Source organism: Pseudophryne corroboree, chromosome 9 (assembly GCF_028390025.1).
Source record: "Pseudophryne corroboree isolate aPseCor3 chromosome 9, aPseCor3.hap2, whole genome shotgun sequence".
NCBI lineage: Eukaryota > Metazoa > Chordata > Amphibia > Anura > Myobatrachidae > Pseudophryne > Pseudophryne corroboree.
In genome coordinates this window covers 182,414,197-182,432,915 of record NC_086452.1, presented here as the reverse complement: position 1 = coordinate 182,432,915, position 18,719 = coordinate 182,414,197, and the positions used below count along the sequence as shown (strand labels likewise).

At 48.1% G+C, this 18,719-nt stretch overlaps 1 protein-coding gene across 2 annotated transcripts in view; it reads left to right on the top strand.

The window, feature by feature from the left end:
- The window catches only part of METTL13 (methyltransferase 13, eEF1A N-terminus and K55), a 56,165-nt gene that overhangs the window by 9,825 nt on the left and 27,621 nt on the right, over positions 1 to 18,719 (top strand). For both annotated transcript variants that reach the window (XM_063939989.1, XM_063939988.1), the window contains exon 2: positions 14,215 to 14,968. In XM_063939989.1, coding sequence (XP_063796059.1) covers positions 14,215 to 14,968 — 754 coding nt within the window. The remainder of the gene's footprint in view (positions 1 to 14,214; positions 14,969 to 18,719) is intronic.

Below are 18,719 nucleotides of genomic sequence, written 5' to 3'. Positions count from 1 at the left end.
CCGGTCCTGGTTGCAAAAATACGGGGAGGGAAATGACAGGGGATCACCCCGTATTTTAACAACCAGCACCGGGCTCTGCGTCCGATCCTGGTGCAAAAAATACGGGGGACAAAAGACGTAGGGGTCCCCCGTATTTTTAACACCAGCACCGGGCTCCACTAGCTAGAGAGATAATGCCACAGCCGGGGGACACTTTTATACCGGTCCCTGCGGCCGTGGCATTAAATCCCCAACTAGTCACCCCTGGCCGGGGTACCCTGGAGGAGTGGGGACCCCTTAAATCAAGGGGTCCATCCCTCCAGCCACCCAAGGGCCAGGGGTGAAACCCGAGGCTGTTACCCCCCCCCCCATCCAAGGGCGGCAGATGGGAGGCTGATAGCCAAGTCTCAAAAGAATATTGTTTTTTGTAGCAGAACTACAAGTCCCAGCAAGCCTCCCCGCAAGCTGGTACTTGGAGAACAACAAGTACCAGCATGCGGGGGGGAAACGGGCCCGCTGGTACCTGTAGTTTTTCTACAAAAAAAATACCCAAATAAAAACAGTACACACACACCGTGACAGTATAACTTTATTACATACATGCACACCGACATACATACATACACATACATACCTATGTTGACACGAGGCTCGGTCCCCTTCTCCACGTAGAATCCACGGGGTACCTGTAAATAAAATTATACTCCCAACAATCCTGTGTAGATCGGTCCTCTTCAGAGTTTGTAATCCACGTACTTGGCAAAATAAAAAAAACGGAAACTGAAAGGGGTCCGATGTTTACACATGGGACCCCTTTCCCCGACTGCCTGGACCCCCCGTGACTGCTGTCAAAGAGGGTCCCTTGAGCCAATCGGGGAGCGCCACGTCGTGGCACTCTCCTGATTGGCTGTGCGCGTCTGAGCTGTCAGGCGGCGCATAGCGCATAGGCGCTCCATTATATTCAATGGTGGGAACTTTGAGGTCAGCGGTTGACCTCGAGGTTACTCACTGTTTCTCTATCGTCCTAGTGGATGCTGGGGTTCCTGAAAGGACCATGGGGAATAGCGGCTCCGCAGGAGACAGGGCACAAAAAGTAAAGCTTTACGATCAGGTGGTGTGTACTGGCTCCTCCCCCTATGACCCTCCTCCAAGCCTCAGTTAGATTTTTGTGCCCGGCCGAGAAGGGTGCAATCTAGGTGGCTCTCCTAAAGAGCTGCTTAGAAAAGTTTAGCTTAGGTTTTTTATTTTACAGTGAGTCCTGCTGGCAACAGGATCACTGCAACGAGGGACTTAGGGGAGAAGAAGTGAACTCACCTGCGTGCAGGATGGATTGGCTTCTTGGCTACTGGACATTAGCTCCAGAGGGACGATCACAGGTACAGCCTGGATGGTCACCGGAGCCTCGCCGCCGGCCCCCTTGCAGATGCTGAAACGAGAAGAGGTCCAGAATCGGCGGCAGAAGACTCCTCAGTCTTCTTAAGGTAGCGCACAGCACTGCAGCTGTGCGCCATTTTCCTCTCAGCACACTTCACACGGCAGTCACTGAGGGTGCAGGGCGCTGGGAGGGGGGCGCCCTGGGAGGCAAATGAAAACCTTTTTTGGCTAAAAATACCTCACATATAGCCTCCGGGGGCTATATGGAGATATTTAACCCCTGCCAGAATCCACTAAAGAGCGGGAGACGAGCCCGCCGAAAAAGGGGCGGGGCCTATCTCCTCAGCACACAGCGCCATTTTCCTCACACAGCTCCGCTGGTCAGGAAGGCTCCCAGGCTCTCCCCTGCACTGCACTACAGAAACAGGGTAAAACAAGAGAGGGGGGGCAAAATTGTGGCAAAACTATATTATTAAAGCAGCTATACAGGGAGCACTTATTATAAGGCTATCCCTGTCATATATAGCGCTTTTGGTGTGTGCTGGCAAACTCTCCCTCTGTCTCCCCAAAGGGCTAGTGGGGTCCTGTCTTCGTTAAGAGCATTCCCTGTGTGTCTGCTGTGTGTCGGTACGTGTGTGTCGACATGTATGAGGACGATATTGGTGTGGAGGCGGAGCAATTGCCAAATATGGGGATGTCACCTCCTAGGGGGTCGACACCAGAATGGATGCCTTTATTTATGGAATTACGGGATAGTGTCAACACGCTAAAGCAGTCGTTTGACGACATGAGACGGCCGGACAATCAATTAGTGCCTGTCCAGGCGCCTCAAACACCGTCAGGGGCTGTAAAACGCCCTTTGCCTCAGTCGGTCGACACAGACCCAGACACGGGCACTGATTCCAGTGGCGACGGTGACGAATCAACCGTATTTTCTAGTAGGGCCACACGTTATATGATTTTGGCAATGAAGGAGGCGTTACATATTGCTGATACTACAGGTACCACAAAACAGGGTATCATGTGGGGTGTGAAAAAACTACCTATAGTTTTTCCTGAATCAGATGAATTAAATGAGGTGTGTGATGAAGCGTGGGTTGCCCCCGATAAAAAAATGCTAATTTCAAAGAAGTTATTGGCTTTATACCCTTTCCCGCCAGAGGTTAGGGCGCGCTGGGAAACACCTCCTAGGGTGGACAAGGCGCTCACACGCTTATCAAAACAAGTGGCGTTACCCTCTCCTGAGACGGCCGCACTTAAAGATCCAGCAGATAGGAGGATGGAAAATATCCAAAAAAGTATATACACACATACAGGTGTTATACTACGACCAGCTATAGCGACAGCCTGGATGTGCAGTGCTGGGGTAGCTTGGTCAGAGTCCCTGATTGAAAATATTGATACCCTGGATAGGGACAATGTTTTACTGTCTTTAGAGCAAATAAAGGATGCATTTCTTTATATGCGTGATGCACAGAGGGATATCTGCACACTGGCATCACGGGTAAGTGCTATGTCCATTTCGGCCAGAAGAAGTTTATGGACGCGACAGTGGTCAGGCGATGCGGGCTCAAAACGGCATATGGAAGTTTTGCCGTATAAAGGGGAGGAGTTATTTGGTGTCGGTCTATCGGATTTGGTGGCCACGGCTACAGCCGGGAAATCCACCTTTTTACCTCAAGTCACTCCCCAACAGAAAAAGACACCGACTTTTCAACCGCAGCCCTTTCGTTCCTTTAAAAACAAGAGAGCAAAGGGATATTCATATCTGCCACGAGGCAGAGGAAGGGGGAAGAGACAGCAACAGGCAGCTCCTTCCCAGGAACAGAAGCCCTCCCCCGCTTCTACAAAAGCCTCAGCATGACGCTGGGGCTTCTCAAGCGGACTCGGGGGCGGTGGGGGGTCGTCTCAAGAATTTCAGCGCGCAGTGGGCTCACTCGCAGGTAGATCCCTGGATCCTGCAGATAATATCTCAGGGGTACAGGTTGGAACTAGAGACGGATCCACCTCGCCGTTTCCTGAAGTCTGCTTTACCAACGTCCCCCTCCGACAGGGTGACGGTCTTGGAAGCCATTCACAAGCTGTACTCTCAGCAGGTGATAGTCAAGGTACCCCTTTTACAACAAGGAAAGGGGTATTATTCCACTCTATTTGTGGTACCGAAGCCGGATGGCTCGGTAAGACCTATTCTAAATCTGAAATCCTTGAACCTGTACATAAAGAAGTTCAAGTTCAAGATGGAGTCACTCAGAGCAGTGATAGCGAACCTGGAAGAAGGGGACTTTATGGTATCCTTGGACATCAAGGATGCGTATCTCCACGTTCCAATTTACCCCTCACACCAGGGGTACCTCAGGTTCGTCGTACAGAACTGTCACTATCAGTTTCAGACGCTGCCGTTCGGATTGTCCACGGCACCTCGGGTCTTTACCAAGGTAATGGCCGAGATGATGATTCTTCTTCGAAGAAAAGGCGTATTAATTATCCCATACTTGGACGATCTCCTAATAAGGGCAAGGTCCAGAGAACAGCTAGAGATGGGATTAGCACTGTCTCAAGAAGTGCTAAAACAGCACGGGTGGATTCTGAATATTCCAAAATCCCAGTTAATTCCGACAACACGTCTGCTGTTCCTAGGGATGATTCTGGACACGGTTCAGAAAAAGGTTTTTCTCCCGGAGGAAAAAGCCAAGGAGTTATCCGAGCTTGTCAGGAACCTCCTAAAACCAGGAAAGGTGTCTGTACATCAATGCACAAGAGTCCTGGGAAAAATGGTGGCTTCTTACGAAGCAATTCCATTCGGCAGATTCCACGCAAGAATTTTCCAGAGGGATCTGTTGGACAAATGGTCAGGGTCGCATCTTCAGATGCACCAGCGGATAACCCTGTCTCCAAGGACAAGGGTATCTCTTCTGTGGTGGTTGCAGAGTGCTCATCTATTGGAGGGCCGCAGATTCGGCATACAGGATTGGATCCTGGTGACCACGGACGCCAGCCTGAGAGGCTGGGGAGCAGTCACACAAGGAAGAAACTTCCAGGGCGTGTGGTCGAGCCTGGAAACGTCTCTTCACATAAACATTCTGGAACTAAGAGCAATCTACAATGCTCTAAGCCAGGCAGAACCTCTGCTTCAAGGAAAACCGGTGTTGATCCAGTCGGACAACATCACGGCAGTCGCCCATGTGAACAGACAGGGCGGCACAAGAAGCAGGAGTGCAATGGCAGAAGCTGCAAGGATTCTTCGCTGGGCAGAGAATCATGTGATAGCAGTGTTCATCCCGGGAGTGGACAACTGGGAAGCAGACTTCCTCAGCAGACACGACCTTCACCCGGGAGAGTGGGGACTTCATCCAGAAGTTTTCCACATGCTGGTAACCCGTTGGGAAAGACCAATGGTGGACATGATGGCGTCTCGCCTCAACAAAAAACTGGACAGGTATTGCGCCAGGTCAAGAGATCCGCAGGCAATAGCTGTGGACGCGCTGGTAACGCCTTGGGTGTACCAGTCGGTGTATGTGTTTCCTCCTCTGCCTCTCCTACCAAAAGTATTGAGAATTATACGGCAAAGAGGCGTAAGAACGATACTAGTGGTTCCGGATTGGCCAAGAAGGACTTGGTACCCGGAACTTCAAGAGATGATCACGGAAGATCCGTGGCCTCTACCTCTGAGAAGGGACTTGCTTCAGCAGGGTCCCTGTCTGTTTCAAGACTTACCGCGGCTGCGTTTGACGGCATGGCGGTTGAACGCCGGATCCTAAAGGAAAAAGGCATGCCGGAAGAAGTCATTCCTACTTTGATTAAAGCAAGGAAGGAAGTAACCGCGCAACATTATCACCGCATTTGGCGAAAATATGTTGCGTGGTGCGAGGATCGGAGTGCTCCGACGGAGGAATTTCAACTGGGTCGATTCCTACATTTCCTGCAATCAGGATTGTCTATGGGTCTCAAATTGGGATCTATTAAGGTTAAAATTTCGGCCCTGTCGATTTTCTTCCAAAAAGAATTGGCTTCAGTTCCTGAAGTCCAGACTTTTGTTAAGGGAGTGCTGCATATACAGCCCCCTGTGGTGCCTCCAGTGGCACCGTGGGATCTCAATGTTGTTTTGGACTTTCTCAAATCTCATTGGTTTGAACCACTAAAAACTGTGGATTTGAAATATCTCACATGGAAAGTGACTATGCTACTAGCCCTGGCTTCGGCCAGGAGAGTGTCAGAACTGGCAGCTTTATCTTACAAAAGCCCATATCTGATTTTCCATTCGGACAGGGCAGAACTGCGGACTCGTCCGCATTTTCTCCCTAAGGTGGTGTCAGCATTTCATCTGAACCAACCTATTGTAGTGCCTGCGGCTACAAGCGACTTGGAGGACTCCAAGTTGTTGGACGTTGTCAGAGCTTTAAAAATATACATTTCAAGGACAGCTGGAGTCAGGAAATCTGACTCGCTGTTTATACTATATGCTCCCAACAAGTTGGGCGCTCCTGCGTCTAAGCAGACTATTGCTCGCTGGATTTGTAGTACGATTCAGCTTGCACATTCTGTGGCAGGCCTGCCACAGCCAAAATCGGTAAAAGCCCACTCCACAAGGAAGGTGGGTTCTTCTTGGGCGGCTGCCCGAGGGGTCTCGGCATTACAACTCTGCCGAGTGGCTACGTGGTCGGGGGAGAACACGTTTGTAAAATTCTACAAATTTGATACCCTGGCTAAGGAGGACCTGGAGTTCTCTCATTCGGTACTGCAGAGTCATCCGCACTCTCCCGCCCGTTTGGGAGCTTTGGTATAATCCCCATGGTCCTTTCAGGAACCCCAGCATCCACTAGGACGATAGAGAAAATAAGAATTTACTTACCGATAATTCTATTTCTCGGAGTCCGTAGTGGATGCTGGGCGCCCATCCCAAGTGCGGATTATCTGCATTACTTGTACATAGTTACAAAAATCGGGTTATTATTGTTGTGAGCCATCTTTTCAGAGGCTCCGCTGTTATCATACTGTTAACTGGGTTTAGATCACAGGTTGTACGGTGTGATTGGTGTGGCTGGTATGAGTCTTACCCGGGATTCATAAATCCTTCCTTATTGTGTACGCTCGTCCGGGCACAGTACCTAACTGAGGCTTGGAGGAGGGTCATAGGGGGAGGAGCCAGTACACACCACCTGATCGTAAAGCTTTACTTTTTGTGCCCTGTCTCCTGCGGAGCCGCTATTCCCCATGGTCCTTTCAGGAACCCCAGCATCCACTACGGACTCCGAGAAATAGAATTATCGGTAAGTAAATTCTTATTTTCTGTTACATCCTAGAGGATGCTAGGGTCCACATTAGTACAGGTTGAGTATCCCTTATCCAAAATGCTTGGGACCAGAGGTATTTTGGATATGGGATTTTTCCGTATTTTGGAATAATTGCATACCATAATGAGATATTATGGTGATGGGACCTAAATCTAAGCACAGAATGCATTTATGTTACAAATACACCTTATACACCCAGCCTGATGGTAATTTTAGCCAATATTTTTTATAACTTTGTGCATTAAGCAAAGTGTGTGTACATTCACACAATTCATTTATGTTTCATATACACCTTATGCACACAGCCTGAAGGTCATTTAATACAATATTTTTAATAACTTTGAGTATTAAACAAAGTTTGTGTACATTGAGCCATCAAAAAACAAAGGTTTCACTATCTCAGTCTCACTCAAAAAAGTCCGTATTTCGGAATATTCCGTATTTCGGAATATTTGGATATGGGATACTCAACCTGTACAATGGGGTATAAACGGGTCCACTAGGAGCCACTGGCACTTTAAGAGTTTGAGAGTGTGTCTTTCGTCATTCTTGGGGGTGAAACTCTGTCTGCCCTTCCCTGTGTGTGTGGGGTGTTTGTGGTCTCAATTAAGCTATGTCCAGGGACTCTGTGTCATATGCTGCAGAGGATAATGATGATCCCATTCCATGTAATCAGGATTTCACTGTGTTAGCGCAGGGCCAGCAAGTGGTTAGCCTCTCTTAAAAGTATGATTTCTCAGATTTCTACTACAGTTGCACAAAATGAGTCTGCATCTCAGGTTTTACAGAACTCTATGGCAGTTTGGTCCGGTTCTGTTACCGCAGGGGCCCCCTAACGTACGCTCCTAAAAACGTGCTCTTGCCCAGATTATGCAAGAGGACACGGATACCGATTCTAACACGACAGACTGGAAGGGGAATGTGCTGCGAGGGGCGGCATCTCTTGCAAAAGGGGTGCAGCTGATGATAGAGGCCATTACAGATGTGTTGAATATTGCTGATACAACACCTGAGCAGGTTTAGGAGGCTTACTTCACTGACAATAAGAAAGCCTCGCTAACCTTCCCTGCGTCTAAGGAATTAAGGGGCATATGTATTAACCTGGAGAAGGCATAAGGAAGTGAAAAACCAGTGATATGTGCAATGTGATAAAACCACTATCCAATCAGCTCCAATATGTAAATTTACAGGATCTGATTGGCTGGTGCCTTTATCACATTGCACATATCACTGGTTTATCACTTCCTTATGCCTTCTCCAGGTTAATAAATCTGCCCCTAAATGCTATATTTGAGAGAGCCTGGGAAAATCCAGAGAAAAAAAATTCAGATCCCTAGAAAGGTTTTGATTGCTTTTACTTTCCCTGAGGATGAAAAAATTGGGAAAACCCACCCATAGTTGACGCGTCTGTATCCAGACTCTCAAATAAGGTGGTTTTACCTGTCCCAGGATCTACCGCGTTAAAAGAACCGGCTGATCGCAAAATTTACACTACGCTCAAATCCATATACACTGCTTCAGGGGCGATATTATGTCCTACTATGGCCTGTGCATGGATTTCCAAAGCTATAGTAGAGTGGTCTGGCACGTTACTTGAGGATTTCGATACAATGGATAAAAGTGACGTTGAATTGTTTTTACGTAACATTCAGGATTCTGCAGGATTTATGGTGGAATCCATGAAAGTCCTGGGTTTGATGGCTGCAAGTATATCTTCCATGTCTGTCTCAGCTCGTAGAGGACTTTGGCTGCACCAGTGGTCTGCCCACGTGGAATCCAGGAGAGGTGTGGAGACCCTACCCTACACAGGTCAGGCTCTCTTTGGGGAAGCGTTGGATGCATGGATTTCCACGGCTACTGCGGGTAAGTCACCTTTTTCTTCCCTCAGCTGTGCCTGCTACGAAGAAACCTTTTTCTTCAGCTGCATCACAGTCCTTTCGGGCTGCTAAAACAAGAAAGGCCAAGCCGTCCAACACCTTCTTTAGGGGAGGTCGACCAAAATCCAAGAAATTTACTTCTGCGGGTTCCCAGGAAGAGAAGCCTGCCTCAGGTACGCCAAAGTCCTCAGCATGACTGGACCGCGCGGCCTGGAGGTAGGGCCGGTGGGGTCGAGACTCAGACATTTCAGCCACGTCTGGGTGTCGTCCGGCCTGGATCCCTGGGTGCAAGATATTGTATCCCAGGGATACAGGCTGGAGTTTCAAGATCTCCCACCTCACTGATTCTTCAAATCAGGCTTGCCAGCTTTGCTGGCAGACAGGGCTATCCTACAGGAAGCCATCCAGAAGTTGGTGGAGTCACAGGTCATTGTACCAGTTCCACTCCATTTGCAAAACAAAGGTCACTATTCGAACCTTTTCGTGGTACCGAAACTGGATGGTTTGGTCAGGCCCATTTTGAATTTAAAATCGCTAAACCCCTTTCTGAGGGAGTTCAAGTTCAAAATGGAGTCTCTGAGGGCGGTGATATCGGGTCTGGAGGAGCGGGAATTGCTGGTATCCCTGTATATCAATGATGCGTACTTCCACATTCTGATTTGGCCACCGCATCAAGCTTTTCTCTGATTCGCACTGTTAGACAGTCATTTTCAGTTCCAGGCCCTACCATTCGGCCTCTCCATAGCACTGAGGGTATTCACCAAGGTGATGGCGGAGATGATGGTTCTCCTCCGCAGACAGGGGGTGAACAAAATTTTATATCTGGACGATCTGCTGATAAAGGCATCATCCAAGGAGAAGCTATTACAGTCCATTGTTCTCACGACCCATCTACTCGGGGAACACAGTTGGATCTTGAATCTTCCAAAATCACATTTGGAGCCGACCAGGAGGTTGTCCTTTCTGGTAATGATCCTCGACATGGAGGTGCAGAGGGTGTTTCTTCCGGAAGAGAAAGCGTTGGTGATACAAACATTGGTCCGGGACGTCCTGAAGCCAGCCCGGGTGTCAGTTCATCAGTGCATTCGCCATCTGGGGAAGATGGTGGCCTCTTACGAGGCTCTGCAGTACGGGAGGTTTCATACACGACCCTTCCAACTGGATCTCCTGGACAAATGGTCGGGATCTCATCTACACATGCACCACAGAATACGTGTGTCACCAAAGGCCAGGATTTCACTCCTCTGGTGGCTACAATTACCTCACCTTCTGGAGGGCCGCAGTTCGGAATTCAGTACTGGATTCCTCTAACCATGGATGCAAGTCTCCGGGGCTGGGTCGCAGTCACTCAAGGGGAGACCTTCCAAGGAATGTGGTCAAGTCTGGAAGCAGGCCTACCAATAAACATTCTGGAACTAAGAGCCATCTACAACTGTCTTCTCCAGGCGGCTCATCTTCTGCAAGATCGGGCTATTCAAGTGCAGTCGGACAATGTAACGACTGTAGCTTACATAAACCGACAGGGCGGAACGAAGAGCAGAGCTGCAATGTCAGAGGTAACAAGAATCCTCCTCTGGGCAGAAAAACACGCATTGGCGTTGTCAGCGATCTTCATTCTGGGAGTAGACAACTGGGAAGCGGACTTCCTCAGCAGACACTATCTCCATCCAGGGGAGTGGGGACTCCATCCGGAGGTGTTGGCCTCTCGTCTCAACAAGAAGCTTTGGCGGTATTGTTCCAGGTCGAGGGACCCGCAAGCTGTGGCGGTTGACGCCCTAGTGACTCCATGGGTGTTCCAGTCGGTGTACGTGTTTCCTCCACTTCCTCTGATTTCAAGAGTACTAAAACTCATAAGGAGAACAAGAGTTCAAGCAATCCTCATTGCTCCGGACTGGCCAAGAAGGGCTTGGTACGCGGATCTTCTGGATCTACTGCTAGAAGAGCCGAGGCCTCTTCCTCTTCGGGAGGACCTGCTGCAGCAGGGGTCGTTCGCTTATCAAGACTTACCGCGGCTACGTTTGACGGCATGGAGGTTAAGCGCCAGATATTAGCTCTGAAGGGCATTCCGAACAAGGTTATTCCTACCCTGATACAGGCTAGGAAAGGAGTAACATCTAAACATTACCATTGTATTTGGAAAAAATATGTATCTTGGTGTGAGTCCAAGAAGTTTCCTACGGTGGAGTATCAGCTGGGAGGGTTTCTCCTCTTCCTGCAAGCAGGTGTGGATATGGGCCCGAGGTTGGGATCCATAATGGTCCAGATTTCGGCCCTGTCCATTTCTTCCAGAAACAGTTGGCTTCCCTCCCTGAGGTTCAGACTTTTCAGAAAGGGTTTCTGCACATCCAGCCTCCCTTTGTGCCGCCTACGGCGCCCTGGGATCTTAACGTGGTGTCACAGTTCCTCCAGTCGGATTGTTTTGAGCCTCTAGTGGAGGTTGAAGTCAAGTTTCTCACGTGGAAGGCTGTCACTTTGTTGGCCTTGGCTTCTGCTAAACGTGTGTCGGAGTTGGGGGCTTTGTCATGTAAGAGCCCCTACTTGATCTTCCATGAAGATAGAGCTGAGCTCCGGACACGTCAGCAGTTCCTTCCGAAGGTTGTGTCGGCATTTCATATCAACCAACCTATTGTGGTGCCAGTTGCTACTGACTCCTCAATTTCATCAAAGTCCTTGGATGTTGTAAGGGCTCTGAAAATCTGCGTGAAGAGGACTGCTCGTCACAGAAAATCGGACTCTCTGTTTGTCCTGTATGATCCCAAGAAACTTGGGTGTCCTGCTTCTAAGCAGACGATCTCTTGCTGGATTAGGTTCACTATCCAGCATGCGTATTCTATGGCAGGATTGCCGTGTCCTACGTCTGTTAGGGCCCACTCTACGGCTGCCCGTGGTGTCTCTGCTTTACAGCTTTGCCGAGCGGCTACTTGGTCAGGGTTGAACACGTTCGCTAAGTTCTACAAGTTCAATACTTTGGCCTCTGAGGACCTTTAAGTTTGGTCAGACTGTTCTGCAGGAGCCTCCACAATCTCCCTCCCGTTCTGGGAGCTTTGGTACATCCCCATGGTACTAATGTGGACCCCAGCATCCTCTAGGACGTAAGAGAAAATAGGATTTTAATTACCTACCGGTAAATAATTTTTCTCGTAGTCCGTAGAGGATGCTGGGTGCCCGCCCAGCGCTTCGTGATCCTGCAGTGGTTATTTTGTTCAGTACTAATTAGTTCTTGGTTATGTTACTTGGTAAGTAATATTGCTCAGCCGTTGCTGATGTTTCAAGCTAGTAAGCTTGGTTTGCCTTGTGTGTGACTGTGAGCTGGTGTGAATCTCGCCACTATCTGTGTAAAATCCTTCTCTCGAAGTTGTCCGTCTCCTCGGGCACAGTTTCTAGACTGAGTCTGGTAGGAGGGGCATAGAGGGAGGAGCCAGCCCACACTCTCAGACTCTTAAAGTGCCAGTGGCTCCTAGTGGACCAGTCTAATACCCCATGGTACTAATGTGGACCCCAGCATCCTCTACAGACTATAAGAAAAGGATTTACCGGTAGGTAATTATAATCCTATTTTAAGAAGCAGCCAGTCCACATTGTGCATGTCTTGAACCTCCATCCTAACAAGAAGCATAGCTGACATAATGAAGTAAATTTATACACTCCATATTACTTATTTATTATTATTATTATTATTATTTTTTCCAAACGTTTTTTTTATTGACAGGTGAACATAATAACAATTCAAAATAGAAACAACATGTATTACATGAGATCGTTGAGAAATGCGTCGAATCGTAGTAATGATAGTGCTTCACGTAGACCCAGGGTGATATAAAAATTACGATATCCGATTGTTTCCTCTAATGTGTATCAGCAAGAGACTATAATAATAATAGGGACAATTGAACATTTAGGAAAGGTGTGATCAGAAGGGGGCTGTAGAATCAAGGGTCTCCAAGATATACCATTTAGTATCCTTAAAACATTTCCTTAGAGCCTCCTTTATAATCGAGGGGAGAGTCAGCACATAGGGTAGCCAAATATGGAAATACTGTTCAGTCAGTTTTTCTTTCTGTAAAGTAGTGTTAGTCCAGTCCAGGTGGAAAAGATGGGAGATCCTAGGGTGCAATAGTGAGATGGGGATAGGATCATCAGAGATCCACTGGGAGAGGATCGTCTTCTTAGTGGCAGCTGCTAGTTTTATTAGTAAAATGCGCTGTCCTTTAGACAGTGTAACGGGAGAGGATTTCGGATATATGCCCCAAAATGCTCATGTCTTAGTAATGGTAAACTGTAACTGTAGGTCTGTTGTGAGGTATGACTGGAGTGCCTGCCAGAGTGCTTGCACCTTAGGACAGGACCATAGACAATGAACAAGATCTGCGTCTAGAGCAGCGCATTTGAAGCAGTGGGACGAGGGAGCGGCTCCAATAAGGTGTCGCAACTTGGGGGTGACATACGCTCTATGTAGGATTTTCTGATGCATTTCCGAATATGAGACTGAACCTAATGTTTTATCCAAATAGGTATTGGCCTCTAGAATCAACTTCAAAGAGAGATCCGGGAACTCCAGTCTCCATTTCAGGAGACCTACTGGGCCAGACTCTCTGTTTAGTAAGGGGCGAGAGCGTGAGTGTGTGAGTGCTGTAGGAAAGCTACTATTCGGGTCAAGACGTAAGGTTTTGTCCAAATCGGGAGATTTATCCTGTAATGGTAGTAAGGACAGAACCTTCTGTACATAGCTACAGGCTTGAAGGAAGGGGAATAATGGGATTTGTAAACATGGAAAACGTGCCATAACCTGTGTATGTGTAAGCAAGACCAAAGTCTCAGCGTCTAAGAAATGATGGACGTATTTCGGACCTCCATCATACCAAGTATGAAATATGTGAGAAATAGTGTGGGGTTTAAAGTCCGGGTTACCCCAGAGAGGCAAGAACAGTGATGTGTGTCGTGATAGTTTAAGCTGCGAGCGGACCAACCGCCAGGCCGCACAAGTAGAGGATATGAGTATATTGTCCTTTATGCTATTTGGCATGGAATTGGGAGTGGTGTGTAACAGGGATACCAGATTCCAAGAGGGTGCAAAGGATTGTTCTAAATATGTGTTAGCATATATGCTTTGTCCGCCGATCCAGTCCAAAGCAATCCTGTAATTAGCTGCTATAGGTATATAGGCATGGTGAATTCAGGCCACCAAGGGACCGAGGTTGACGTAATTTGAACAGCGAATATCTAGGGCGTTTGCCCGCCTAGATAAATTTAGACAGTGCCTTTATCCAATTGAGTGAATATACCTTTGGGTGGGATCAGCAGAAGCATCTGAAGTACATGAAGTAATGATCAGAAACGTGGAAACAGATCATTTTATACAAATGTCTTCTGCCTGTGTATGTGAGGGGGAGGTGGGCCCACCTAGCGAAGTCGGCATATGCCCTAGTGAATAAAGGGGAGAAGTTAAGGGAATATAGTTCTGAAGGGTGATTAGAGAACACAATACCTAGATAGGTAATACAGTTATTTGTGGCCCAATGGAATGGGAAAGTGTCGCCCCAACCCGTTTTAGCCGAGGGAAAGAAAGCCAAGGCTTTCGTTTTAGAATAATTAATTTTGAAACCAGATACTAGTACTTATTTATTTTTTAAACAAAAAGCATGTTCCTCAGCTCAGTAATAGCCATTTGCTACTTTTTTTTTTTTTTTTTGCAGGTATTAGTGGTAGGCTGTGGTAACTCCGAACTGAGTGAACGACTCTATGATGCTGGATGCCAAAATCTGACAAATATTGATGTGAGTGAGGTGGTCATTCGTCAGATGAATGAACGCAATGCCAATCGACGGTCCAATATGACATACCAACTGATGGATGCTACACAGACTACGTTTCCCGATTCTCACTTTCAGGTTGTGCTAGATAAGGGAACATTAGATGCAATACTAACTGATACCGAAGTAGATACACTAGAAACCGCTAGAAAGCTGTTTGTTGAAATTGGCCGTGTCCTGCAGGTTGGTGGACGTTACCTTTGTGTGTCCCTGGCCCAAGCTCATGTGTTGGTGAAGCTGGTCACACAATTTTCGCAAGCTGGTTGGATGATGCGGGTTCACAAGGTCTCAGAAGGCAGCAGTAAGGAGTCTGGCAGCCAATTTCCATTGCCAGTGTTTGTGTTTGTGATGACCAGAGTCCGGGAGATGCCTGGTTTTCCCCAGGTCTTAGAAATGATGCCGGATGAGGAGGGTCTAAAGCCTGTACGCTGCGGAAGTCCTGATGAACTAATGGAAGCTGTTCGGGAACGACAACGTTATGCTTTAATGCGAAATCGCCTAAACCAGAACCAGACTTCTCAGGAGGTGTCACTAGACTTGTGTGCAGGAGACACTGGAAAAACCCGTTATACATTTCACGTGGTGGACTGTCCAACGATTCGACTTTCACACTCTAATCACTTTGCTATCTTCATCAGTGAGTATCTTCTGTCCTGCTATAGAATTTCTGTCTCTTTGTGGCTAAAGGTGGGTACACACTGGGCGATATATCGTCCGTTCTATTGAACGGCCGATATATCGCGGGTCCATCGGCCAGTGTGTACGGACGATATGTCTGTGAACTCCGTCGTTCCCAGACACATCGCGTTGGCCCCGCACCACAGCCAATGGCCAATATATCTACCGATATATTGGCGCATCGCTGTGTGTACACATGCTGCGGTGATTGACAGCTGAACTGGGCGGGCGTGTGTGTACTCGCCCGCCCACTTCATGACGTCAGTCTCCGACGGATCGGGCAGTGTGTATGCACAGCACACTGCCCGATCTGTCCATAGATATATCTGCAGATCAATAGATATGCAGATATATCTATCAGTGTGTACCCACCTTTAGTCTACTTGTTATATGCAATGTTAACAAATGTTGTTGTGAATTGGAGGCGTTTGCCAGCTACAGAAATCTTTATTTATGGACTTGACATTTACTTTCTTGCACCGTTTACTTTAATATGTTGCTTTTCTTATTAGATTTCTTTTGTCCTTGTCCAATTTTTCTCTTTGTCAACAGACAAACGTCTTTTTTTTTTAGAGCCTTCGAATATGACACCAGGCTGTTCTCTTGATATGAGTGTTTTAAATAGAGCAAATAACTTTGTATTATATCCTAGGGCAGTGGTTCCCAAACTTTTTAGAGTCACAGCACCCCTAGGCCGAAAGTTCCTTCTTGAGAAATTTACAAAGAAATAAATAATAAATGAAGTAAGTTGTGTTTATATGTCATCCTTAGGGTCACTTGAGTGGTGAGGGACAGGATTTGCTTCTGTTTGTACACATATTTTCTCTGACGTCCTAGTGGATGCTGGGAACTCCGTAAGGACCATGGGGAATAGACGGGCTCCGGCGGAGACTGGGCACTCTAAAAGAAAGATTAGGTACTATCTGGTGTGCACTGGCTCCTCCCTCTATGCCCCTCCTCCAGACCTCGGTTAGATTTCTGTGCCCGGCCGAGCTGGATGCACACTAGGGGCTCTCCTGAGCTCCTAGAAAGAAAGTATATGTTAGGTTTTTTATTTTACAGTGAGGCCTGCTGGCAACAGGCTCACTGCAACGAGGGATTAAGGGGAGAAGAAGCGAACCTACCTGCTTGCAGCTAGCTTGGGCTTCTTAGGCTACTGGACACCATTAGCTCCAGAGGGATCGACCGCAGGACCCGTCCTTGGTGTTCGTTCCCGGAGCCGCGCCGCCGTCCCCCTTACAGAGCCAGAAGCATGAAGATGGTCCGGAAAATCGGCGGCAGAAGACATCAGTCTTCACCAAGGTAGCGCACAGCACTGCAGCTGTGCGCCATTGCTCCTCATACACACTTCACACTCCGGTCACTGAGGGTGCAGGGCGCTGGGGGGGGGGCGCCCTGAGCAGCAATAAAAACACCTTGGCTGGCAAAATAATCACAATATATAGCCCCAGAGGCTATATATGTGATAATTACCCCTGCCAGAATCCATAAAAAAGCGGGAGAAAAGTCTGCGAAAAAGGGGCGGAGCTATCTCCCACGGCACACTGGCGCCATTTTCTCTTCACAGTGTAGCTGGAAGACAGCTCCCCAGGCTCTCCCCTGTAGTTTTCAGGCTCAAAGGGTTAAAAAGAGAGGGGGGGCACTAAATGTAGGCGCAATATTGTATATACAAGCAGCTATTGGGAAAATTCACTCAATATAGTGTTAATCCCTAAATTATATAGCGCTCTGGTGTGTGCTGGCATACTCTCTCTCTGTCTCCCCAAAGGGCTGTGTGGGGTCCTGTCCTCAGTCAGAGCATTTCCTGTGTGTGTGCGGTGTGTCGGTACGGCTGTGTCGACATGTTGGATGAGGAGGCTTATGTGGAGGCGGAGCAGATGCCGATAAATGGGATGTCGCCCCCTGTGGGGCCGACACCAGAGTGGATGGTTAGGTGGAAGGTATTAACCGACAGTGTCAACTCCTTACATAAAAGGCTGGATGACGTAACAGCTGTGGGACAGCCGGCTTCTCAGCCCGCGCCTGCCCAGGCGTCTCAAAGTCCATCAGGGACTCAAAAAAACGCCCGTTACCTCAGATGGCAGACACAGATGTCGACACGGAGTCTGACTCCAGTGTCGACGAGGTTGAGACGTAAACACAATCCACTAGGAACATCCGTTGCATGATCTTTCTGACATTAACCCAAGTACCACATAAAAGGGGTTTTATGTTTGGGGAGAAAAAGCAGCCGGTGTTTTGTTCCCCCATCAGATGAGTGAATGAAGTGTGTGAAGAAGCGTGGGTTCCCCCGATAAGAAACTGGTAATTTCAAAAAAATTACTGCTGGCGTACCCTTTCCCGCCAGAGGATAGGTCACGTTGGGAGATATCCCCTAGGGTGGATAAGGCGCTCACACGTTTGTCATAAAAGGTGGCACTGCCGTCTTAGGATACGGCCACTTTGAAGGAGCCTGCTGATAAAAAGCAGGAGGCTATCCTGAAGTCTGTATATACACACTCAGGTATTATACTGAGACCTGCAATTGCCTCAGCATGCATAGTGCTGCTGCAGCAGGGTCTGATACCCTGTCAGATAATATTAATACCCTAGACAGGGAGAATATGGTGCTAACATAGAGCATATTAAAGACGTAGTCTTATATATGAGGGATGCACAGAGGGATATTTGCCGGCTGGCGTCCAGAATTAATGCAAGGTCCGTTCTGCCAGGAGGGTATTAGAGACCCGGCAGTGGACAGGTGATGTTGACTTTAAAAGGCACATGGAGATTATGCCTTATAAGGGTGAGGAATTGTTTGGGGATGGTCTCTGGGACCTTGTATCCACAGCAACAGCTGGGAAGAAAAATTTCTACCTCAGGTTTCCTCACACCCTAAGAAAGCACTGTATTATCGGGTACAGTCCTTTCGGCTTCAGAAAAGCAAGGGGGCCAAAGGCGCTTCCTTTCTGCACAAGGGTAGAAGGAAAAAGCTGCACAGACAGCCAGTTCCCAGGATCAAAAATCCTCCCCCGCTTCCTCTGAGTCCACAGCATGACGCTGGGGCTCCACAGACAGGTGCGGTGGGGGCGCGTCTCGGGAACTTCAGGGACCAGTGGGCTTGCCCACAGGTGAATCACTGGGTTCTGCAAGTAGTATCACAGGGATACAAGCTGGAGTTCGAGGCGACTCCCCCTCGCCGTTACCTCACATCAGCCTTGCCTGCTGCCCTCGGATATAGGGAGTTAGTACTGGCGGCAATTCACAAGCTGTACTTCCAGCAGGTGAAATCAAGGTACCCCTCCTTCAACAAGGCCGGGGTTACTATTCCAAAAATGTTGTGGTACCGAAACCAGACGGTTCGGTGAGACCCATTCTAAAATTGAAATCCTTGAACACTTATATACGAAGGTTCAAGTTCAAAATGGAATCGCTCAGGGCGATTATTGCAAGCCTGGAGAATTTCTGGGTATCACTGGACATCAAGGATGCTTACCTGCATGTCCCTATTTACCCTCCTCACCAGGAGTACCTCAAAATTGTGGTACAGAATTGTCATTACCAATTCCAGACGTTGCCGTTGGTCTGTCCCCGGCACCGAGGGTATTTACCAAGGTTATGGCCGAAAGAATTATCCAGTACTTGGACAATCTCCTTTATAAAGGCGAGGTCCAGGGAGCAGTTGTTTGTCAGAGTAGCACTATCTCGGGAAGTGCTACAACAGCACGGCT